This window comes from Muntiacus reevesi, chromosome 12 (assembly GCF_963930625.1).
Source record: "Muntiacus reevesi chromosome 12, mMunRee1.1, whole genome shotgun sequence".
Classification (NCBI taxonomy): Eukaryota; Metazoa; Chordata; class Mammalia; order Artiodactyla; family Cervidae; genus Muntiacus; species Muntiacus reevesi.
In genome coordinates, this window is record NC_089260.1 from 62145881 (window position 1) to 62171966 (window position 26086).

Genomic DNA, 26086 nt, shown 5'->3' on the forward strand with positions numbered 1-26086 from the left:
TTTTCCAGCTTGCAAATGTTCTTGAGATAGACCTGTCTCTGGTTAAGGTATGTAATTTTCCTACTGTTTTTCACTTGTAATACGAACACTGAATGGATTATAGATTTTTGTCTTGATACTGAGAAGCGGAAGCAGTGAGGTGCTTATTAGCTGTCAGAGGAAGCAGAGCAGAGCAAGACCAGAGCCCTGAGCAGTATGCCACCCCAGGGAGTGAGAGCTGTCCTCACCCGGCTGTACCCAGCAGGGAGCAGCCTGACCAGCGCCTTGTATTGAAGTCACAGTGTCTTGCAGTGATGTCAGTTAAAGCCACAACTCCCACTTCTTGGCGGGGTGGGGGTGGATCTAGGGAGGGCCAAGCCAGTGGGTTGGAGGCTTTCCCTTTGCTGCCTATGTGGAGATCTTAGGGGAAGACCAGGCCTACTGAAAATGTTGTTTTCTGGCTGTGGGATGAAAATATTTGAGGATCTCTATAAACATAGTCCATAATATTTTCTTCTGTCTACAGACATTCTGATATCTAGTTTATTTCAGATACTCATTTCCTTTATATTCCTTTTAGAATGCTGTATCCATGTACTGCCGATTGGGGTTTGCCCACAAGAAAGGACAAGTAATAAATTTGGATCAGCTTCATTCATCGTGGAAGAATGTTCCATCCGTAAACAGATTAAAGTAACTCATTTATTTAGTATGAGAGTTTTTTGTTTTGGGGGAAAAAAATTCAATTTTCTGTACAAAATTTTACTTATTCAGCAGATTGAACCCTATATATTAGTGGTGTTTAATCTTGTGTGTTTTGGAATTTTTTTTTAGAATCTGGTGAAAACTATGACACTTTGCCTAGAGAAAAGCTCATACTATATGTTACATATAATTTTAAAATGTTCTCAGATACCCTGAAGCCTGTCCATGGGTTTAGTTAAGAACCTTTGCTGTGGGTGCAGAATATTTTAGGGCTACATCTCAGTTTGGGGCCTGAATGTAACAGTGAATTTAGGTGAATGTTTGTAACCTCAACACTGACTTCAGTGGCTATTTTTGTATATGGTTGTCTATATGGTTTTTTAAAAGTGACTGTTTTCGTCATTAACAGGAGTACTTTAGATCCACAGAAGATGCTCCTGTCATGGGATGGCGGGGAAAGTAGGAGCCCTGTACAGGAAGCTTCATCGGCTACTGACACGGATACAAACAGTCAAGAAGACCCAGGTTAATGGTGACTCAGCTTGAGCCTGTCTGTAGATAAGCCATGTGTCTGCACATACACTCATAAAGCTAACTCTCCAGGCTTACGGTTAATCTGTGATTTGGTCTGGATTTTCTTCATTCAGTATGTAGTCTTTGAGTACTTACCATATGCTGCTAGATCTTAGGGGTATAAAATTGATAGGAAATACAATAGTTTCCTTCTAAAAACTTAAGTCTGGAGAGTGTAGCCATAAAAACCACTACTGCAGCGTGAGAGGGGTTTAGGGTGCCTTCATGGAGAAGACGATTTTGGGGTGAGAATGACTAAGAGTGTGCCAGCTGGTGAGTGCAAGAAGACCATCGCAGGAAGCCTCTAGGTACAGAGGGGGACAGAGCATAGCGGACAGCGGGCTTGCACATGGTTGTGTGGGGAGAGAAGAAGGGCACAATCAGGTGGCGTCTATTCCTGCCCTCGGTAGCTCTGTTCCCTGGGCCCGGCGACTTGTCTACAGAGGTTAGGCTAGGTAGTCATTTTGATCTGACAGTGATCAAGTCTTGGTTTATTATTATTTACTGCACAAGTGAATAGCTTAAAAAAAAAATTTTTTTTTTCTCTATGTTGGAGGTAAAGTAGAATTGGGACCTCTTATGACTTACAGTATTGCCTGTATTTAATTATGTACTTTTAATTATTAAATAAAACTGAAATGAAATACATTCTCACTGCAAATGATAAGTAATGAACAGTTTTCATTTACTTGATTTTTAAACTATGTTTTTTATCCCCCCAGCAGACACAGCCAGTATAAACAGTTTGAATCTGTCTACAGGATACACAAAGCGTATTGCGTTCCTATTTGACTCAACACTTACTGCCTTTTTAATGATGGGAAACCTTTCACCAGTAAGTCAAATTCTTATTTAAATATAAAAATGTTTAACCGTTAGGTACATAATAATTCCGTGTTCTTATATCTTTTTTTAAACTATTGAATTTATTCCTGAAAATGCATCCAGCTTTGTTTTACATTCTTTAGAGGAGTGTGACAGCTTTCTAGTGAGGGCTGCTTTTGTAATGAAAAAATCAACTCTTTATGCACACTTGAGGTTAAACATATTGGAAAGCGTAGTATAAAGATAAGATGCTTAGCATTCAGAGGGAAAGCTAGAACTTATTAATAATAGGCTCAAATAAGGTGCATTTCAGTTTTGTTTTTGTTTCTTTATTGCAGAATTTGAAAAGCCATGCAGTCACAATGTTTGAAGTTGGTAAACTCTCAGATGAATCTCTGGACAGCTTTCTTATTGAACTAGAAAAGGTAAATCTAGGTAGCTTATGGGATGTCAGGGTGTTTGGACTCTTAATTGCTTGATAAAACATCAGTTGTTGGTTATGTAGATTTTTGGTATATTCTTGCTCATTCCTACCTCATTCCCACCCTAATACTGTGGCAGTCATTTAGTTTTAAACATATTGAGTGGATGAATGAATTTTGTGATTTTCAAAGAGTCATTTGCTTCATCTAAGCTCTTAGCATAATTTGACTTAATGAGGAAATGGGGTACAGAAATCTTAAAGTCTATGTGCAGTTTTTGTGCACTTTTCTAAAATAGCCTTTAATTTTTTTTTTTCTTTTCATCATGACTCTTAAAATCTTCTCTTAAGCAATTTTATTTGAAATTTTTGTTCCACTTAGTCTGGAACAATGTCCCTGGGTATCGTATTTATGTCCACTCTCACTATCCCTTTTAGCATCTTGAAGACTTCAGCCATATTTGTTTTTAGCCATCTTTTTCCCCGTGAGTACAGCCTAGTTTTCCTTAACTCTAAATCCTGATCGCCTTTTTTGGTGTGTTTCATTCCCTGAGTATTTTATTCTGTCTTCTGTGCTTCTTTAAGCAAGTCGTTTGTGTGCCTAATCTGTTCCTTGACTAATAATTTCAGAACCTTCCTTGCTTTAGTGATGAACTCGTGTATGTTTAGAAAATGTTTGGTAATTTTATATTTCCTTTATATCTCAAAAAAAAAAAAAAAACCCAAAAAACCACCATGACATTTTTTCCTCCCCACCTTCTCCATAGGATTTTTACTTTTTTAGTGCCTGAGATGATCCTTGTTATGAATTTGTCTCCTTAATTTTTGTCTTTATATTTTCACTATTTCCTCAATGCTTTTAATATCTTGTTTAGCCCCATTTCTTATTGTGTATCATCTTTTCCAATAAATTTTTTATATTCTAGCACATTTTAACATGTTTTCCAGATTTTTATTTTTTTCACCTCAGCTGATCTTTGTCAAGTACAGCAAATTGGAAGATCTCTTTTATGCTTTATATAGCTGTATTCTTTTTTACCACATAGACATTCTTGGAAAAGCCCTTTAGTCTGAAGTTTAGTTTTTAAAAATAGTTTCTTAGCTATTTTTTAAGAAACTTCATCTTCATTAAACTTAATTGGCTGATCTTGTTAATGTAATGCAAATATAATTAGCTATTTCCCCCTGTAGACCTGGCCTTCTGTTTTCTCTGCTGCTTCTGGCATGTGTGTGCTTTTGCATATTAAACGGATGATTGATTCAGTGTCAGAAGAACATGCATTAAAATGTAAACCCAGTGAAGGCAGGAGTTCTGTCCACTCCTCTGTCCTTACGTCCTGAAGAGGTCATAGCACAGAGCAGGGACTCTGAATCCTTGGTGAGTGATTTGAAGCTATGTGTTCAGCGATACTGAATCGCTGTACTGAGTCACATGTTCCGTTGTCCCTTGCAGAGTTGCGAACAGGGTGATAAAATAGTGGCATCATTGGTGACCATGGATTAGACTGCTTTTCTAGACAAAGCAGAATATACAGATCTTAGACTTTTTTGAGCACCCTGTTTGAATCATATATGGAACATATAATGTTTTAATTTGGCATTACTTTGTTGCTGAAGTTGTTAGTTTTACTTGTTGGTGTAATTTCTGTCACCTTCCAAAGTGTAGTCAAATGGAAGCTCAACCAAGATTGAGGTTAATATGTGTTTCAGTATTGCCTGGGCAAATTTTTGATTGGCTGATTTTTCAGTTCAATGCAGTCGCTCAGTTGTGACCGACTCTTTGTGACCCCGTGGACTGCAGCACGCCAGGCTTCCCTGTCCATCACCAACTCCTGGAGCCTGCTCAAACTCATGTCCATCAAGTCGGTGATGCCATCCAACCATCTCATCCTCTGTCATCCCCTTTTCCTCCTGCCTTCAGTCTTTCCCAGCATCAGGGTCTTTTCCAGTGAGACAGTTCTTCGCATCAGGTAGCCAAAGTTTTGGAGTGTCAGCTTCAGCATCAGTCCTTCTAATGAATATTCAGGACTGATTTCCTTTAGGATTGACTGGTTTGATCTCCTTGTTGTCCAGGGGACTCTCAAGAGTCTTCTCCGACACCATAGTTCAAAAGCAGCAATTCTTTGGTGCTTGGCTTTCTTTATAGTCCAACTCCCACATCCGAACATGACTGCTGGAAAAACCACAGCTTTGACTAGATGGACCTTTGTTGGCAAAGTAATGTCTCTGCTTTTTAATATGCTGTCTAGGTTGGTCATAGCTTTTCTTCCAAGGAGCAAGCAGAAAACTAATTTCACAGTATGAGAAGGCTAATTTTTAATAATATCTAAATATTTCTACTTTATGGTTATAAACCAGCATGAGTGGCATGGAAGTGGCTTTTGTTGCAGCCCGTATGTTCTCTTGTTTCAGGTTCAGAGCACTGGCGAAGGGGAAGCACAGAGGTACTTTGACCATGCGCTCACTCTGAGGAACACAATACTATTTCTTCGTCATAATAAAGATCTAGTTGCCCAGACTGCACAGCCAGACCAACCTAGTTATGGTATGATAAATATACTCGATTTTGAAGATATGATCCTATGGAATTTCTTTTTAAGAAATTAAACCAGTGATGCTCACTTATTTAATCATCACTTATTTTAAGACATTTCTTGTTCTGTGAACTTCTTTATTCATCAGCCATTTCTTATGTTACTTTCTCTCCTCTCTTGTGTGCCGCTGACATTTGTAGTACCTAAATTTGTTTAGCTATCTGCAAGAAGAGTGGGAGTGTTAATTTGTTTAAGTAACTGGATGGTATGTAGGCATCTGTAGATGCCTATCTACAGATGCGAAACAGGCATCTGTTTTGAGAGGTGGACAAACGACAAAATTTATTTAGGAAGCATGAAGCGTCAAGAATGAAGAATTCATTTTATAAAGAAAAGAAACAGGGCCTTTGTTTTCAAATGCTGCTGTAATATTTTCTGAAGTATTTTACTTGCTGCCTTGGTGTGCCTTCTCAGTTTTGTGATAGAAAGGGGTTCCCAGACTTGAGTCGAGTTGATGTGGTAGCTCCTGAATTGAGGAGTGGCCCCAGGATATGCTTTTAAGAAGATGCAGCAGCTTGGGCACCAGTGTAAGAACATTGCACTGTGAATGTATTTGCATCCTGTAGTCCTTGGACATTCATGGGAGTTGCCTTTCGGGGGCCTTGTGAATTTTGGCACCACTATCACATTTGATTTCACTCATTCTTTCATTTACCTATAAGTTCTATTTTCTGGCCAAGAACCGTCATTTTCTTAGTCATATCCATTTTCATTCCACTTCTTTCACCAGCATCTGGCTTTCTTTTCAGCTCAGTTAAAAACATTTAGGATGGAATCATTTGTCGCTCCACAAGAGTTGTTGTGGAGGGGAGAACAAAAACTCTGGGTAGTTCAGCCGAGTGAGGCCAGACACGCAGTACCTGGTGACCCACTGCGTCAGCTTCAGGGTGTCTGGTTCAGAGTAATGCTTTAGCAGATTATAAATGATTCCATGCTGGAGGTTGTTGATAAACAGTTGAAACTGAGTATTAAGTCACCAAGTACCAGGAGACTAAAGCTCTTTTTCATAAACATTTGTTGATAGTAATCATTTTTTGGTTACCAAATATTAAATCATGTGACCTAGCAGTGAATGCCACAGTCTTGAATATATCTCTGGATACAGAAACCCTGAAATTTCTTGGACTTTTTAGTGATTTTCAGAGATAATGGGTTAGAATATTTGAAGTGTCCTACTGCCCATCTTAGAATCCAAGAATGTTACAGGGTGCTAGTGACCAACCAGGGGTAACTCATTTTATAGATAAAGAAATTCAAGCTTTTCTTGGTTAAATCTCCTGTGCATTTAGTCATTAAAGCTCATATGATTAGTAAATGGAAGACCTGGGGCTTGAATCCATGTCTGTTGAATATTTTCCCTTTGCTCTGTCCCTTACATTATCTTCTCTTGAAAACTAAGGTTTTTATTGATTTATTCATGAACAGTCTATTATTACTTTATGGGTTGGGCTAAACTTTTTCACATGAATAGTGAATAATCTATGTATCATCAACGAAATGGTAAACCTAAACTTAATCTGTGTGAAAGTCAAGTATAATTCTAACCTTTAAAGCAGATTTAGTGGTTGACTGTTTCTGGAGCTTTAATTGCTTAGAATAACTGAGGTGGGCCCAGAGTTAAAATGTAAGTAGCTCCTCCCTCCCGTTGATCTGATCGGCGATTGTTTATGAAGTTTCACTCTTCTAACAAGCCTTTCTTAACTGGGGCTCCTCATTAGAACCACAGAAGATGACTTAAGTGACTATTTTCAATTTTTCTAATAATGGTGTATAACTAGTACCATTTTAGATTCATAGGAAAAAAGGCCATTCATTCCAGATAAAGAATTAACTTTTTATTAGGGCGTAATACCCTCCATGTTAACAAAATAGCTTTTTGTAGGTGCCGGATGGGATAACTCACTCTTACTCCTTTTAAAAAGAAACTCTGTAGTATTGGTGTTTCAGCATCTATTTTTGAGTAGAAAGAATTTTTTTTTATGTCATTAGCAATTTGTAGTTTGAGTATATCATGTAGTACTTGATATTCATTGTAAAAAAATAAAGCCTTGTGATGCTATCATAGAAGCAAACCTCTGATAACTGTGACAGGACTAATTTCTTAGTAATTTCTTTTGATTTTAGACAGCTTGAGGCACTGCTTGAAAAATGAAAACAATGTGTGGTCTAACTCAGTTAAGACCATAGGCACTCCCCTTGTTTATTTGTGAGAGGCCAGGCACAGACACCCTCCAGAATCCCTTTGCCTTATATGCCCCATATATCCCCCCGATCATGCAGAACAAAACGCTTGCTAAACAAACTATGATTAACCATCTGTCCTTGTGACATTAGTGAATTATGATCACCCAGTTAGTGTGTTTTCTTATATCTACATTGTATAGTCCACTATTATTCCCCCCACAACTAATAAGCAATCTGTAGGGGAGACACTTTAAGACCATGAAAATATGCTACTCTATCAGTGTTTCCTCCTAAATTTAGCATTCTCTGTCGATCCTTGTCTGAACCATTCTTTACTGTGATGGCTGCGAATTGATCTTTTTTTTCCCAACTCCACCATTTCTTCCTCGTTTAACATTTGGGACCAAGTTTTCTCTTATATTCTCAGTGTGGAATTATCAGTTTTTATTTTTTCCGTGATTTATAACCAGTCACTATTGTCTCATCATTTTTTTGCCACAGTTGTCTCAGATTTTGCCAGTGGACTCATCTTGTCCTACTGTACATCTGTTTTTTTTTTTTTTTTAATTTGGTGGGGAGTAATTCTTTATTTTCTGACAAAGCTATCTTACTTTGTGTTTCTGCTCCAGCCTTAGAATCAGCCTCCTCCTCTAGGAGTCTGGTTCCTTTTACTGGTGAATGGTATTAAAGACCAAGATCTTGGGTGCCGATTGTACTCAGGGCTTCTAGGCTCTTTTAGCAAGCCATATCCTTTTTTAGATTCATTTTTGCTTAGAGGGCTAACTTGATCTTCTGAAGTTTCAATGAACTCTTCTTAGAAGCAACAGAATTGGAATTTCCAGAAGGATTAAGAGTGGGAGCACTTAGCATCATTTGCATGCTGAGCTCATGCTTTATGGACCCCAGTTTAGGGCATGTGTTTCTAAATAGGGATTCTTGCCCCTCTGGTCAATTCAGAGTTTGGCTATGAAGTTTGTATAGAGATTGAAAATTGGGGAAGGGAAGGAAACAGGTTTCCCACGGCTCTTAGGCTTTCATAAGATGGCACTGCCATGATGGAGGGGAAGTAAGGTAAAGCAAACTTATTTAAAGTGAAAGGTTAGCTTGAAGAAACACCAGTAGACTGTTATCTCTCTGGGTCAGAATAAAGACTTTTAGCTTTAAATCTTAGAAAGTCTTAGTTGACCTCCTAGGAAATAAAGTGCTTTTTAAAAGATATTCTACCTTATTTTTAAAAATTTAAATTTTTATTTAAAGAATTGAAGGCAGTTCTCAATATTTTCATCTTCGACATTTTTGTTTCACGTTGTCAGTCTTTCATTCTGTGTATGTGGTTGATCACAATTCAGGTTTTCCTCTGGATCTCTTGCGCTGTGAGAGCCTTCTTGGGTTGGACCCTGCAACCTGCAGCAGAGTTCTAAACAAAAATTACACATTGCTTGTTTCCATGGCTCCTCTCACCAACGAAATTCGGCCCGTCAGCAGCTGCACCCCTCAGGTAAAGAAAGACCCACTGGGAAGCCTGCTCTGCCATTATTTTCTTCTTCCTCATGGCAACTTGAAGGGGAGGTTTAACAGTCTTATGTATTGATTCTCAAATTGTAGATAGCAGATACTGAAATCATCAACTCAGAAAGCAGTTTTGTACGTATTGCTGTTGTAAGTTGTTCAATTTGTGAGGTATAATTCGTACTTTATATACACACACATGTGTGTGTGTATATATATATATAGTCTAGTGCCCCTAGAGAAGGGAATGGCAACCCACTCCAGTATTCTTGCCTGGAGAATCCCATGGACAGAGGAGCCTGGTGAGCTACAGTCCACGGGGTCGTGGAGAGTTGGACACAATTGAAGTGACTAAACCACCAACCACCATTGTCTAGTGATTAATGACACATTTGATTACAGTTTTCTTGAAAACAGCATTTCAAAGAGAAAGTTTTTGGATCCTCTAAGAAGGAAACCTGGATTGCCTTGAAGTTAAGATAACTTTAATGAGGAAGAAACAAAGTATTTCAGAAGTGGGGCTGTGATGCCGAATAAGCTGACAAGAGAAGATTATACTTGAAAGATAGAACTCTAGTTACCTTTAAAATTGTGAAGATGACTTCTGGTCTTTTACTTTTTGAAAATAAATCAGTTTCATATATTTGTATACTTAGCAAAGCGTGTACCATGTGACATGTACCATTTTCAAAGCACAAGGATTGTGCTACATCCTGCCTGGTTTCCTCGGTGTGCTATGTTTCATGGTGTAGAATAAAGGAAGGGATTCTGGTTCATGGATGATTCTGTTGCCTGTGCAGATCTAGCTGCTTCATGAGCACACTTAGCCCCTTAGCCCAGTTTTATCCTCTGTTCAGTGGGAGTGGGTATAGATTTGCATTTACTAATCTTTGTTTTATAATTCTTTGTGTCCCCTCCCCTCTGCCACACATACATACTTCCTTCTACTCTTTAACACAGCCTCTGGGCATAGTAGGAATCCATGAATTGAATGAGTGGTAAGATGGATGCAAGGATAGATAATCTCTCTTTTGAGAAAAATTAATACTGGTAATAATTAACACTTTGATATAGTGCTTATCGTGTGCTGCCAGGTACTGTTTTAAACTTTTAGCAGTGTCCTGAAGAGGTAAGTATTTTGTTGCCGTGTTACAAATGAGCAACAGAGGAGGCACACGAGACCTTAAGTAACCTGCGGTGATACGGCTGAGGGGATGAAGCCAAGTTTCAGACATAACCTGACTGCTCCAGAGTCCATTCTCTTAACTGCAGTGACAAGAACTGCTTTCTCAATTCCAGTATATATTTGAAACTGCTTGAATGGATCATTTAACTTTTATCTTCATAAGGCTAAGAGCAGTTAACACTTCCATGAGGCATTAACTCTAAGAGTATACTTAGTCCCTTGTGAAAGTTGGCTTCATTAGATAAGAATTTACAGCTTTATTTTCCCTGTTCTATGATTTTAGCACATTGGACCAGCTATCCCAGAAGTCAGTTCTGTCTGGTTTAAACTGTACATTTACCACATCACCAGGCAAGGACCACCATCTCTTTTGCTGTCCAAAGGGACAAGACTTCGAAAACTGCCAGATATATTCCAGGTATGTTTTTGTGGGTTTTTAAAAAATCATTTTTGAGGAAGATAGAAACTGGTAAGCACTATTTTAGATAAATTTCTTAATTTTTTTAAATTCCTAAATGCCCTGGTATGTTTTATCTATTTCTTGTTCCTAGGGTTATGATCGATTATTAATCACGTCTTGGGGTCATGATCCTGGGGTGGTTCCTACATCAAATGTGCTCACGATGTTGAATGATGCCCTGACACATTCAGCGGTTTTGATTCAGGTACAATTACCTTATTTCAAACAATCAGTTTTGGATTTTAATTTCAAAGATCACAATTTGTTTGACTCTGCTGAGTCACAGCCAGACATCAGTAATTAGACATTTGTCAAACTGACACATAAAGAACCAGAGATCAGGATTTTAGTCCTGGCCTTTGTCTCGCAGATTTGAGAGTGGTGGAAACGATGTGGGCTTTGAAGTCAGACTCACCTTTGAGTTCCAGCCTCAGCTTTTGCTACCTGTGTGGCTCTGTTGTTTTTTTTTAATAGTAGCTTTAAAATTTAGATGTGATTCACATGCCATATTCCCCAATTGAACTGTGTGATTCAGTGGTTTTTAGTGTATTCACAGATGTCTACAGTCAGCACCACAATCAGTGCTACAACATTCTTTTCCTGTAGTTCTCGCTGCACCAACCCCCCACCCCTGACACTTGCTGTCTCTGTAGACTGCCTGTTTGGGGCATTTCAGATGCATGGAATCATAGACAGTCTTTTGTGACTGTCTTCTTTCCTGTTTCAGGGTGGCCATGTTGTCACTTCTTTGGGGTATATCCTTAGAAGTGGAAATGTGGAGTCATGTGGTAGATTTATGTGTTAACTGTTTAAGGAACTGCTGTGCTGTTTTCCAAAGTTGACTTTACATTCCCTCCAGCCCTTGGTGTTACCTTATTTCTTAATTATAACCACCCTGGCTGGTATGAAGTGGTATGTAACATTTCAGAGATACTCTTCTTAAACTTAGTTTCCCCTATCTGCAGGATGGGGATGGTAATATCTACTGTGTAACAACAGAAGTAATGGTAAGAGCTAATGCCAAAGGAAGCATTTTTAGCTTTAGAATTGTTGAGAGAATGAAATGAGAAGGTGTGTGTATGAAGAGTACAGCACACTTTCTGGTGCATAATAGGTTCTCTGTAAAGATTTCATTAATTCATTGAACTGGCAGTTGTCCTTACACTGTTTAAGTACACTACTAGTTAATGTGGGTTTACAAGTAAGACATGGTCCCTGTCTTCAGGGAACTTAATTCTCATGGGAAAGGTTGTGTAAGCAGTTGCTTCCGGTTTTTAGCTGGGGGTTAGAGAAAGTTATAGGGAAAGTGTTAAAGAGAAGTACATTCTAGCTTTGGGGCAAGGACAGAGGCTTAGGGAGAGCTCCTCGGAGAAAATGAGACCTGGGCTAGGTATAAAAGACTGATTTAGAGGGGAGTGAGGCCAGGCAGAGAGGTACGGTTAGCATAAATAAATCCTTGGGTAGAGATTTTTTTCTTCTTTCTTCATAACTAGTTCCCTAGTGCTTGGAATAGTGCCTGGCTCACAGAAGTTGCTCAGTGAGTGAGTGTTGAATAAACGAATAGGAATATGAAGTGGGAGCATGTGCTTCGACCTGCGAGCTGTTATGTCATCTTGAGGGGTGGGCTGCAATGTGATGGATGGTGATCAAAGATGGGTCTGAAGCAGTAGGCAGGCCCTGCCCTGGAGGGCAGTGGACCTTAATTGTCCTACTTAGACTTTCCCTTTAGATCCATGGTAGCCAATGAAGGGTGCTGAGCAAGGGATTAACATGGTCAGTTGTGATTTAGAAGCCAGAAGATTGTTGAGATTGACTGGGTGGAAGAAGATAGGATTAGCGTTCAGTCTTGGAGACCAGATTAGAGATGAGGACAGCCTAGATTAGGGAAGCGGTAATAAGAATGAAAAGGAAGAATTATTACAAATACAAAATAAATAGAACCAGTCAGATATCTGAGAAGGGAGGTGGGAAGAGGAAGAATGATTCCTCAGGAACCTGGCTTGTCAAGGTGGAAGAATGGTGGCATCATACTTGAGAACACAGGAGAAAGAGCTGGTTTATGGGAGCAGATGAGCATGGTGTGTTTTGGGCCTGTGGGACATTTGGGTGGTAGAAGTATCTAGGAGGTAATTGAAAATATTCTGAAATTCACATGAGAGATCGAACAAGAGAGATTGACTTGAGTGTCGGAATCAGCACATGGGTAGTAGTAGAAACCGTGAGAGGATGCATTAGTCAGGAGGGCAGACATGAAGTGGGGGTGGTGGTGGAGATGACGGAGTAGAATGGGCTGGACGTGAACTGAGGGGTCAGACCACCTAAGTTCACATCTTGAGTCCACCACTTATTGGCTAAATTGGTTAAGTTAACTAACTTCCTTCAACTTCAGTGACTTCACCTGCAAATTGGAGATAATAAAAGGTCTTACCTTTGTATGATTGTTGAAAAGAATGACTGAGATGGGAGATCAACGTAAAATGCTTTAGACCTGTGTTTAGTACATCGGAAGATCTCAGATGTTCACTACACTGGCAGTGGTGGTGGAAGTAGAGTGAGAGGAGCTTTAAACTGTTAAGGAGTTTTGCCTTTTCTAAAAAAGAATGTCTCTTTTATTAAATTTTATGGAAAAAAAGATTTACCTTTACTGGAACTTAAAACAGCAAAATTAAGATTTTTGATTAAAACCATGTTCTTATAAATAATAACCATCTTTTTTAGGATTGAAATCATAAATGTATCAATGGACTAGAAGCAAGATATTAGAAACATATTCAAGTTGTTATATGAACCAAGTAAATGAATATGATTTTTTTCCCCTGAAATTATTTTTTTCTTTTACATCACAATATCTGGAATTTGTTTAATGTGTGGATCTTCTTTAAAGGGAAAGAATGTATAGCTCCCCAGTGTTAACTTTTCTATTAAAATGATACTATATAAGCATAAAATGAAATACCTTATGCTTATCATTCACAACTATAATTATTTGAATGTGAGGAATAAATTACTGTTTGTAACATGGGACTGAGGTGAGTTAGATTCATAGATTTTTTTCAATTTGACTTTTGACAGTAAGTTCACGTTTCAAAAATAAAACACTATTAAAAGATACACAGAGAAAAGTATCACTGCCCTCTTAACACTCTGTCCAGTCCCCACTTCCTGACTCTCCTTCAAATCAGACAACCATATTTGTTTCTGCTGTACCCTTCTAGAATTTCTTTATACATATGCAAGCAATTACATACAGATATGCCCCGTGCTTTTTCCACTTAGCAATTGGAGATGTTTCTGTTTCACTTTGTAGAGAGTGTCCTTTTTCTGCAGCTGCCCTGAAAATATGCACGTTGATTTATTTCATCAGTGCCCTGCTGACAGGCATTTTGGTCGTCTCTAGTTGTGTACAGTTACAGTGCTGCAGCAAGTCATTTTGAATACACGTCACTCAGTGCCGGTTTTTGAGATTTGCACTCCTGATCCGCAGCGTGCCAGGGAACTCAGGGATCCTTGGTCACTTTTCTTTCTCAGCACTGCAGCTAACCCTCATGAATGCACGGGATCTCATTCAGGCTTCACTCAGCAGACACCTGATTGACCTGTTCTTTCACAAGCTTGTACCCTCACTTTAGACATATTGCCTTAAGAGGTTAATAAAGATTTAAGATTATGTTTACTTGCTGGAGAAAAGCAGAGAATTACTGAGAGCATTTTGATGGAGTATTAAGGTGGACTACATCATCATGAGGCACAGTTTTAATTATTATTTGAGTATCTACTGTTGGAAATACAGGTTTCACATATACCTTTCAACTTGTGTTTTTTCATGTTTAGGGACATGGTTTGCATGGGATAGGAGAAACTGTCCACATACCTTTCCCATTTGATGAGACAGAACTACAAGGAGGTACCTTACTTTCAAATTGTATCCATTTGACTTCTTTATAATTAGTCTTGTCAATCAGTGGAAGCATAGCAAGAAGTAAGTTCTTAAACTTTTTAAGTTCTAGGGTCTTAAAATCATTCTGCTTTTAAAGAGTATTGGGAAAGGTAGTTTTCTGTCACATGCCTTTTCCCACAAAGAACTAATAGGATAAGACTCATTTAGGACCTAGGAGTAGAAGGAATACTAGTCTGTCTTGGAGATAAAGAAGCTAAGTAGGCTGCTACTTAGATGGAAGGCTAGGTTTTCTGTATGTTTAGTCTTTTAGTTTCCTTTTATTGTTTATTTGTTTGTAGGTTGGCAGAGAATACAAGTCACAGGGAGGATTTTATGCTTAGAAAGTTGATTTTTTTCCCCCCAGTGTTATTACAGTCTTTTTATTTATTTATTTTTTATGGGGCTTTTATGGACATTAATGAACGTTTGTAAATAAACTTATAGTTTACAGAGAACTTGTGTATTATTTCCTGTTTCAGCATTTGTTTTTAGCAAAAACAAATTGAAATTTTTTTATTAATGGTCGATGTGTTTTGATTTAAGTTTGTTCTATAGTATTACAAGTTCCCAATCTAGAGTCCTTAGAGAAAATGAGAAAACATTTTAAACAAAATTTAAAATGAATAAATAGTTTTAAAATTGTTTTTAAATTTTTATTTTTCCTTCTAGAGAGGACTTGAGTGAATTGTAGAGTCTGAGCTAAATTAAGCTGATTCTAGGTTCAAGGGTGAAAAGGCCTGTTTAATGTTTACTCCTTTCTAGAAATGTGAGCTGTGATACATTTGATAAAAGATGCTCAGAGAAGTTCTATAAAAGCAAATTCCTTCTTCCTTCTGTTTAATGTAAAATGTCTCTCCTCTGTTGATTATTAAGAAAGTATATTCAGCACCTATGTTTCCTGCTCCATTCAAAATTGTCATTCTAGAATCTATTTTTCTTGTTCTTAGAGTCATATTGCTTGGAATTTTAGAGAGCAAAGAATCATTCAAGTAATTTAACTTTTGTTAATTCATATAAGAACTTTTCTTCCAAAATGTTAGTCACCATTGTCCCTCCTCCCCTAAAGCAGGGAAAAAGAAGAAGATTTACATAAGTATTTTTTTCCTTTTTACATGACTAGGCTGTAAATGCTTCACATTTGAAATTAAGTACCCTCTTTTGGCTGTTGTGAATAAGTGTGTACAAAATTTGGAGAGGAGGGTTTTCTCCTCCAAAATAGAGCCCCTATTCAGAAATAAGTATTTCTCTGCAACTAAACTTTGCTAGTTAATCCTCTGATACTTTATAAATTCTGTGGACAAATTAATTGTTCACCAGAAGATACAGGATAGTGACAACAGGATCTTAAAAATCATAAAATCTTGAGAACTGATCAGTTACTCTTTTGCCTTTGGAGATTATTGTGAAAATTCTAAAAAAAGAAAAGGATTCATATTTGGCTATAGAGCATCTTTGTCTTTTGTAAGTTCACATTTTTATGAGAACTTGAGCTGATACTTAAATAATTTATTAGGGATATAATTTCAAGTACATTGTTAGCTTTAGTTTCAATAAGAATACTTTTACTTTTTTAAAAAAAAAATGTGTATTCAATACAGAATTTCCTGGTAGAAGCCCACTAAATAAGTACTTAAGGCAGAATGGAAGTACAAAGAGAAGCCTAGAGAATTTGCCATTGACAGGCCATGTTTGTTTACTTAGAGGGTAAATTGTTTTGTTACAGCATTTGCCTTCTGAGGTCTATAAGTCTTTTTATATGTACAGCATCCTTTTACATTTACAGATATTTATTCATTGGAATCAGTCTTGATAAAATACCAAAGTAGTTCTAAGAATTGTTTGATGTTAACAAAAGGAAAGTATATTTAAGTTTTTGTTGTTTTGTTGTAAAACTGTTGACTTATAATTGATGTCAACTCTTTGTTCTTAGAGTTTACTCGTGTCAATATGGGTGTTCATAAAGCATTGCAAACATTGAGGAACAAAGTGGACTTGCAGCATTTTTGTGGATACGTCACCATGTTGAATGCTTCTAGCCAGCTTGCGAACAGAAAGCTCAGTGATGCTTCTGATGAGAGAGGTTAGCCAATAGTTGTATCCTTTGAGTTAAGATAATTGGATTGAGTGTATCACAAACTTAATATTTAAAAAGCATGGGGACTTTGTGGGGATGCTGACTTATTTAATACTTAATGTTTTTCCACTGAAAATACTCTGTGATGTCATTCGTTGTCTGGGACAATTATCAGTTATTCAAATGGAGAAAATACTAAGTGCATAAGTAAAGAAGTGATGACCTGGGGTTGGGATACAGAATGGTTATTGTGTTTTAGCCCTTTACTGTCATATTTCTGTTTATAGGCTTTAAATTCCTTTATGGGATAATGATTTCAAAACTTTAGTCTCTTTGTAAAATTATTTTCAAACCAGAATGAATAGTTTTCTCCTTCCGCTTTCCTCTTTCTGTCGGAGGTACCATTGTCTCAGTTATGGAGACCTTAAAAATCATGTCTTTGTCTCATCCTTCTCCTTTCCCACTCAGCCTAGTTAGTTTCCAAGTTCTGTGAGTTAGTCTTTAGAAATGTCTTACATTCATTTTTTCCCCTCTCTTTAATTCTCTGTAGCCACCGTTCTAGTCTGAGTCTTGATATTTTACACATGTTTTATTGCAACTATTTCCTGCTTAGTCTTCCTGGCCTCATTCTTCTTCTTTCTATCTCCAAGCCGTCTTGCATATTGACAATAGCTAATTTTCCTTAGATACCTTTCTTTTTAAAGATTCATTTTCAAATCACCTTCTCATTACTAATTGTTTTCTGCTCTGGCATAATTTTGGCTTGTATGTGGCTTTTGTTGCCATGGTGTCACCTGTGGTCCACAACTCTAGGAACTTTTTAATTTCAGATCTCTATTATCAGTTATATTCACCGAACCTCTTCCTTTGAAATCCTGAGAGAATATGATTAATTGCTAGCCATCTAGTGAATTGAATTAGGTATTCACTCCTGGTCCATATACCTTTGGCCAGAGGAGTTGGGTAACTTTGAACAGTTGACTGCCAGGTATCACAGGAGCATTTTTAAAGAAGAGGGCTGTGGATTAGTCATTTCAAAGAATGTTACTAGAGCTGTCATGTTTTATTTCATTCATTCTATGCACATTTACAAAATACCTGCTTAGGTGCTGGAGATGTATCTATTACTAAGACCTAAGGAGAAGGAAATGGCAACCCACTCCAGTATTCTTGCCTGGAAAATTCCATGGACGGAGGAGCCTGGTGGGCTACAGTCCATGGGGTTGCGAAGAGTTGGACACGACTGAGCGACTTCACTCTCTCAAGGAGTAAAAAACCCTGGAGGAGAGACAAGCAGCTGAATCAGCCTACTGTGTAGTGTTAAGAGACTAAGATACAGGGGTCTGCCTAAAGTGCTAAAGCAGGACGGAAAGGCTTGTCTCAGCCCAGCTGAGCTATCAGACCCTTAGAGAAGGTAAAGTTTGAACTGAATTTTGAAAAATGAGGCGTTATCTACACATAGATGATTGTTGCTTATTTGGAGGGTAGCAACTTTAGACAGAGGGGATCAGGCAAGAGAGTAGCTTATCTTGGCCAGAAGAGTTTGATGGGCTGTAGTAGAAGACATTAGAGAAGTAATAGGTACGATCTAGAAGATCTCAGAGGATGTATTATGCTGAAAGACATAGGAAGTCAAAATAGTTTGAAAGGGAATGATGTAATCAGACTGCATGTTTCCATGGGGACAGAAATGACTTTAGTAATGAAGTGAAGGTCTAAACTTGTGTTCTGCCTTGTGAATCCTTGTTTTTTTTAGGCCAAAGCTTCACAACCTCAGTACTATTTATGTTTTGAGCTGGGTAACTCTTTGTTCTAGGGGACCATCCTGTGCATTGTAGGATGTTTAAGATGCCTAGATATCAGTAACATCCCAGTCCCCATTCATGGTGACCAAACCTTGTCAAAATTGCTAAATATTTCTTGTGGGACAAAATTATCCCCCACTTAACAACTTCTCCTTTAGGCTAAAGACCATTCACTATTTTCCATTGTTATTTCTGTTAGGACTGACTTATCAACAATGTATACCAACTTTTAGAGTCCTAATATTTATTGTGTTTGCCCTTTAATTATAAGGAGAACCTGATTTGGCTTCAGGCTCAGATGTGAATGGGAGCACAGAGTCATTTGAAATGGTCATTGAGGAAGCAACTCTAGATTCAGCTGCAAAGCAAAACTCTGGTAAGGCTTTAAAAATTATTTGCAGTCTCTGACTAGTTTCTGAGGTTTAATCCTTTTGCAAATGATATTGTTTGGATATCATTTGCTCTTATTATAATGGACCTTTTCATAAGTATTTTCTAGGAAACATTTTTATATATTTAGAATAACTAAAATATAAAATGTGACATGAAAATAGAAAATGTTTCATTTTTCCTATGTTAATTCTCTCATCTTGTAGATGTTTTGAATTAGATTTTTTTTTCTGGTAAAAAGCCATTTTGAGTGTCTGATGAAAGCTGTGTGCCCTCTTCCTTGAAGCATGTACATACTCAAAAAACATTTCCTGTTTCAGAGATTCACCGACACCCCTCTGAGTCCTCTCCCCTGCTAAACCCACGTGGGTGTCAGTGGAAGCAGGAGGAATCTGTGAAAATTTCTGGATATCTGACCAGAGATCAGACTGACCAGTTAAACCCTGGTCAGTCATAATACATGAAGTATACATGATTAATGACTTTGTGTACCCTTTTGTAGTTGCCACAACAGAAGCAGATTGGGTTCCTCTGGAGTTGTGCTTTGGGATTCCACTCTTTAGTTCTGAATTAAACCAGAAAGTCTGCAGAAAAATTGCTACCCATGGCCTTTGCAGAAAAGAGAGGTGAGTGTTTATGTTTGCTATCATCTTTTCATGTATGAGACTTTTTAAACTCTCATTATTAGTTGCTGTACCTTACTTTCTCTTATTTCACACATGCTTGTTCATTGATGGAATAAAGATGGCTCATTTAAAGATTTTGCTGTGTGTTTTAAAATTAAAGTTCAGTCCCTCAGAAATTAGGCACATGCAGATATTTTGAACACAACGTTTTGGTTAATGATACTGACTTAGTTACTCAGATTTGGCGAGAGTATGGATTAAATGGGCATACTTATATGACTGTGTGCACCTAGCTTTTTTTAATACGTAAATATCTATAGAAATACCTCTTGTGCACTTCTCTCTTAACATACACAACTCAAATTATGTTAGTAATGATTATCTCCTAAAGTAGAATTATGACTGACTTTCTAAATGTTCTTCAGTTCCCACATTTTCTAAATGAACATGCATTACTCATTAGTCATGACAAGTAGGTTTTATCTTGTATGCTCACTCTGATCGGTTGGGAGCAGCTGCTGAGAGGCAGTGTGGTAAAGGTCCTGAGATTGGTTAGCAGAGAAGAGTATCATTAAATCTGATGATCATCGTGGGTGGCTTAGAGAGAGGTGATATCTACAGACCTTCTTGACGTTATTTAGGAAAACAAAGTTGGAGAATAAATAATTTAATTGGCCTAATGTAGTTTGTATAAGAAAATTTAAGGTATTTAATTGACAAGTAATTTTAATAACTATCTTGAAAATAAAATACATGAATAAAAAGGTAAAAATACTATATAGCTTTAATGACTGCCACTATAATGGTTACCAATTTACATGTTACCAATTTACAGTTGAAAATGTGTTCCTACATTTTTATTTTTAAAGTGTTCTTGCATTTAACATTTATATTTGGTAGTAGTTTAAACTTTCTTTTAACAATAATTTTCTAATTTTGGTTTTACATTGATGTTTTATTTCAAAATGGTCTTTTTAATGCATCTTTACTCCATATTATTAAAACAAGCAGAAATGTTATTGATGAGAACCATTGCAATTGTTTTTTAAAAATTATATGATTAATTGAGATGTATATACATATATTGACATGTTTATTAAAATTAAGCTCTTAGTTCTTGTTATATTTGTTTTAAACTTTTCCCCTTTTTTTCAGCCTTCAAAACCTCTTACATTCCAGTAGAAAACTATCTCTACAAGTCCTTAACTTTGTTCACTCATTCCAGGTAACAAAAATAAAAAAACCCTAAGATATATTTGTATAGAGCTTTTATAGTGTCCAAAACACTTCTGTGTTCGTACTGAACCTCCACAGCAGTAAGACATGAAATAAGTTGTAATTTTAATGTATAAGTGAAGATACTGAAATTCAGGAGGTTAACTGACTTATACATGATTTCACTGGCCAGGTCTTTAGGAGGCTTGAACTGTTTGTTCTGTGCTGGTGCTTCATTTAACAGAAGTGTTTTAAGCATCTGCCGTGGGCCGTGTACCATGTTAGGTTCTGGTTCTTGGGTCACTTGTTGTGTAGTTGCTAAGTCATGTCCAATTCTTTGTGACCCCAAGGACTGTAGCCCGTCAGGCTCCTCTCTCCAAGGGATTTCCCAGGCAAGAATACTAGAGTGGGTTGCCATTCCCTTCTCCTGGGGATCTTCCTGACCCAGGAATTTGACCTGTGATTTCTGCGTTGGCCGGCAGGCTCCTTACCAGTGAGCCATAGGGAAGTCCCCTCTCGAGTCAGCACACTTCCATTAACAACCGCAGTGATCCGCCAGTGCGGTGATGAGTGAGACGGGACTGACTGTTACGGTAGTCTCACCTCCAGGGAGAGAATGGATACCGTAGGCTTGATTCGTAGATAAACTTTTAGAGTGGGATATTTTTTGTTTGAAATGTCTGTTCTAACATGATGAAGTTAGTATTTTGGAGTCTGGCTTCCTTCATTCCCTCAGTAAACACTCGAGTCAGCTCTGCCAGAGCCTACAGGGTGCTGGAGACACAGTACTAAGACTCTGGTGGAGCTTAAGGGTTGTGTGAGAGCTAGTCAAGGAAACCCTGAAATGTGCAAGTAGTCGCAGATTTCAAAATGTGTGCCTTAGAGGAGCCATACCCCTTCAGATATGATGGATTCTAAAGGCAGACCAAATTTTAAAAGGTAGAGGTGATGTATAAGCTGAAATCTAAAGAATAGGAGAAAGTGTTCCAGGCCGAGGTTAGTAGGTATGTAAGTCCTGTGTCAGGAAGGCACTCAGCCTGCAAGGAAACGAGAGGACCAGTGTGGCAGAAGCTTCGTGAAAGTGGGGTAGGGGCAAGAGAGGAGGTTGATGAGGAGCAGAGGGCCTGTACGTGAAAAAAATGTGTTTTATGCTTACTGCAAAGAGAAACTTAGTATTAAAGACTTATAACAGGGAATGACATTATTTCTAATTGACTTTTTAAAAAAGATTAGTTACTGTTTAGAGAATAGATTAAAAACAGAAGCTTAGAAATAAGACAAGTTTGGAGACTGTTATAATAACTGTCGTGAGAGGTATTGATGGATGAACACCCTTTTTCATTTAAAAAAAATGTATGTATCAGCAGTAAAGGTTTGTTTATTACTGCTATACCTGTAACATAATAAGTTGTGTATATTATTAAACGTACACAAAAACAAATTTTATTGGATGCAATAAATAGGTACAAGATTTTACAGATTTTCACACTCTTTTCACCTCACTTTGGTGTGAGGACCCCACTTCAGTGGAGACTGATGGCCTTGGTTATGGTGAATGAATCAAGTAAACTCCTTTGGGATACATGTTGGAGGTATATTGAGAGAACTTGGTGATTAAATAAATGTGAGGAAAGACTGAGGGTATGATAAGGAAGGGAAGAATGAAGATGATTTTCATACTTCTTAACTAGCTTGATGCATGGAGTAGGGGAAGGACCCAGTGGGGGAAAATTTAAGTTTGGTTATGGACATGCTAAGTGTGGAATTTATGGTGAAACATCCAAAGATAGATGTTGGATTGGAGGAGATTGGAGCCTGGAGTTCCAAGAAGTCTGTGGTGAATGTGTGAATCTGAGAGCCCTGAGAGTGGATGGATGTTGCATGAGGGTTTTTGTAGATTCTCTAGGAACTAGCTTTTTCTTATTCTTATAACCTGTTACTTCCCTTTATTTCAAAGTACTTGTTGTCATCTGAGTGTATTTGTCATTTCTGCATATGTTAACACCAGTCATTAATTATTTGGGGTTCATGAGGTACAATTTGCATCTCCTATAGTGCTCTGCATTCCATAAAAATTTCTTAGGTAATCAAGGTTTTGATTTCTCATGGTTTGGTAAGGTGTTGAATAGGACTTTTTGTCTTGTTTCTTGCTCTTTCTAGGAAGGTGCTTCAACACTGGATGCTCACCCCGAGGCCAGTTTTCCAAGTTTGCTTTCACAGGCATCCTGCGCTGACATGGGAGTCCCCCTTCCTGCCAAGAACTTAGTATTTAAAGACGGTATCTTAACGGAGTGGAGTGGACGATCACCCTCGTCACTTCTTATTGCTAATCTCCATTTGCAATAATTTGGTTACATCATTTGTTGCCCACCCTTTCTGCCTTTTTTCTTTCTTAATGTTAGCTTTATAGTGCCAGCCACTAAAAAGCTTCCTGCTGCTGCAGTGCAATTCATGCTTAACTGATGTTAAAGTTTGGGGAACTCGTTCATGTTTTTGAAAGTTTTCCTCATTCCTGCACCTCCTAATGCAACAAAAAGCTTTTTAGCAGCCTGCACTGTATTTTTTACCTTGAGACAATCTGCATTTCTTTTATAAAACTGAGGATATACTTTATAGGCTTTATGATGACTGTTATGTTTATAAGCAGTCACTATGAATATTGCAATGGTAATTTTATATGTTAGTTTATCAAACATAAATCTTGTTTAATTTTATATTTTGTTACCTACTCGTTAAGGGATCATGGGAAGATGTGGAACTCTTCCTCTGAAAAGGCTTCTTGGTATTTAAAGTAGCAAAACTATAAAACTGTAAACATCCATTATTGAGAGACGATCTGATGGGGCATTAAGAATTGCTGTGGATGTTTGTAAATTATGTATATCAGTTGAACATTGTTGAAGGTATGCAAATCAGCATAGTTAGGTATGGCTTATAACATTGACTTAGAAGATCTTAATGCAGACTATGACTATACATTGACATCTCATAAGAAGCTTGGGAAACATTCTATTTTTAAACAGTGTTTATACATGGACTTTCGTTGTCGCTCATTTGGGGCTTTATATTTTCATAGAGTCTTTATGGGAAAATAGAGTTTATTTTCCACTCTTGTAGCTGTGGCTGCTGCATGGTTTCTCCCTGACTCATTTACCCATGAGTTGTCACGGAATTGGATTTGAGGTTTCAAACCAAGGATTTTGATTTTAGCTTAGAATTACATTTAGAGGCATTAAGGCTATGTCTTCTGATCAAAACATTTTAGTAACAAACTTGCTGTGAGGACACATTGTTAGGCAATTTGGGTCTTAAATTTATGTGACTAGTTTTAGACAAAATGATAAAGAAAAATCGAGTAATTTCAAAATGTTTTCTTGAGTCCTTGATTCTTTTGGTATCTCAAATGTTAATTAGAATAATTGGAATCACTTTTTAGATTTTTCGAGTTACCTTCCTTGGGAAGTTTGTGCAGTGTTTAGCTCTTCTCATAGAATAACGGTTTACTAGTTTAAAACTGTAACCAAACTAACTGGTCAAACAGCGTATATCTAAAATATTTAAAGCATTAGAAAATTTGGGAAGGTTAGTCCTGAACATTTTTGCTGATAATTTTTGTTATTTATAGAACTGACATTTGTGTATTTAACATACTTCTGGGAATATATGTCTTTCTTAAAACTGTTAACCATGCATTCAGTACCATGGCCCACCTATTGAATGTTTTGAAGCAGGTTACCTGTGACACAGTCAGTGCTGTGTTTGGGGTAAATGCAGTAACGTTTAGTATTCTACTTTGTCTTATATGAGGTGGAAACCAAGTGTATGTTATAAATGTTTGTCTATAAAAGGAAAAATACTAATATTAAAATAATTTCTTATAACTGTGAATCACTCATTTATTTTTCCAATAATTGATATTGTACATTCCTAGTGCTATTAGGTATGTATGTAACTTTTATAGTTTTTCACCTGATTGTTGTAAGTATTTCATTTGATCAGGGCTCTTTAATCTCATTTGCTTTGTTCAGATTAACTGTAGTTATCTTATTTATTTCTATATTAACAAGCTAAGCCTATGGTGATGACATGTACACTAATAAAGCATTGAATGTTTGTAGTTGGTACAAACTACAAACCCTATAGTTGAACCCTGTTGTTGGTGAATTTAAAACTTAAAATATGGGAGTGATTTGCTGCTATATCTCCTTTGAGGGATAATAGGAAGAAATGGAACCTAATAATGATCATGAATTTTAGGGAAAGTACAAAAAAAAGTACGTGGTCCCCTCTGGTTTCTCACGTGAAGGAGGAAAGATTCTACTTCCAGCTGAAAACCTCATACTTTTGAAGATGAGAATCTACATTTTTAGAGCTGTTAGCAAAATGTGAAAGCCACTTTTATGCTTTACTTTGTGGATTTGGTTTTGTTTCATTCATACATTAACTCATGTAGAGATGCATTGCTTAAATCTAATGTGTTGATCTTACACAACAAAAAAGGTAAAATATAGAATTTATTATTTGCCAAAGAAAATTTATGAAAGAATTTTTATCTGGTTTTTCTGCAGATGTTTAAAGTAATTTCATTTGGCTTTGTGCTCCCTCCCCTCTTTTTTGTCCTTAATGTAGCTTAAACCATTGGCAAACTTCAGAAACCAAGAGAAAAAAGAAATATAAAAAAAAAGACATAGAATTTAATATGGTACAATTTCACCTTACACATAGGTCTGAAGAAATGCAACTTTATGTTGTTGAGATCATCTGACTTCCTTGATTCCTTTTCTTCTTTTAAAATTGTAATCAGATGATTCTGTTTGTGGGCTTTTTTTTTCAGGAATAGTGCTTGCTTTTACTTATTTCCACTTTTTCTCTGCTGTTTGTGTTTCTCTTTTATGTTCAGTGTTTCAAATACACTTTGTATTTAAAGATTTTAAAATACCAAAACTGTAACTGAGTACAGTGGATTTTTTTCTGGTATGATGTTAATATTATACAATGAAATGTATAAAGTGTTGTCAATTTGATTATTGACACTATAATATGTTTACAAATAAACTGTGGTGTTGATCAAGTTGCTGTGAAAATGTGTATAATCTTGTTAAGTCCCTTTCATAATTTAAAATACAGGCATGCTTTCAGTGCTGAGGTTTCTATACTTTAAAAGAAACAACAGCAGCAACAAGCTAATTTTACAGTAGTTTCAAATTAGCAGAAAAATTACAAAGGTAGTCTGGAGATATTCCCTATACCCTTCCACAGGCTTCCCCTAATGTTACACCTTATATAAACTATGATGCATTTGGCAAAACTCAGAAATTAACATGGGTACCATACTATTTACTAAAATACAAATTATGTTTGATTTTCACCCATTTTTCCTCTGACGTTCTCTTCTGTTCTGGGACTGTGTCCAAGGTACCATGGTGCATTTATTTAGTCCTCACTGCCTCCGTCTCCTGCAGTCTGTTGACAGTATCTCAGTCTTCCCTGACCTTGAGACTGTGAAGAGCACAATTGGTTATTTGGTGGGATGGCCCTCACAGTGGGTTTACCTGTAGGGCGGCCCTCACAGTGGGTTTGCCTGTAGGGCGGCCCTCACAGTG

At 37.2% G+C, this 26086-nt stretch overlaps 1 protein-coding gene across 3 annotated transcripts in view; it reads left to right on the forward strand.

Annotated features, from left to right (window-relative positions):
- FAM91A1 (family with sequence similarity 91 member A1) overlaps window positions 1-25554 on the forward strand; it is a 40211-nt gene extending 14657 nt beyond the window's left edge. For 2 of the 3 annotated variants that reach the window (XM_065902536.1, XM_065902538.1), the window contains exons 10-24: window positions 9-47; window positions 560-672; window positions 1094-1209; window positions 1980-2092; window positions 2421-2507; window positions 4916-5048; window positions 8631-8779; window positions 10260-10394; window positions 10528-10641; window positions 14268-14340; window positions 16304-16453; window positions 18524-18628; window positions 19145-19268; window positions 20424-20493; window positions 22644-25554. In XM_065902536.1, coding sequence (XP_065758608.1) covers window positions 9-47; window positions 560-672; window positions 1094-1209; window positions 1980-2092; window positions 2421-2507; window positions 4916-5048; window positions 8631-8779; window positions 10260-10394; window positions 10528-10641; window positions 14268-14340; window positions 16304-16453; window positions 18524-18628; window positions 19145-19268; window positions 20424-20493; window positions 22644-22829 — 1707 coding nt within the window. In that variant the 3' untranslated portion in view covers window positions 22830-25554. The remainder of the gene's footprint in view (window positions 1-8; window positions 48-559; window positions 673-1093; window positions 1210-1979; window positions 2093-2420; window positions 2508-4915; window positions 5049-8630; window positions 8780-10259; window positions 10395-10527; window positions 10642-14267; window positions 14341-16303; window positions 16454-18523; window positions 18629-19144; window positions 19269-20423; window positions 20494-22643) is intronic. The other variant, XM_065902537.1, reaches the window with a different exon arrangement.
- Window positions 25555-26086: the final 532 nt, after the last annotated feature.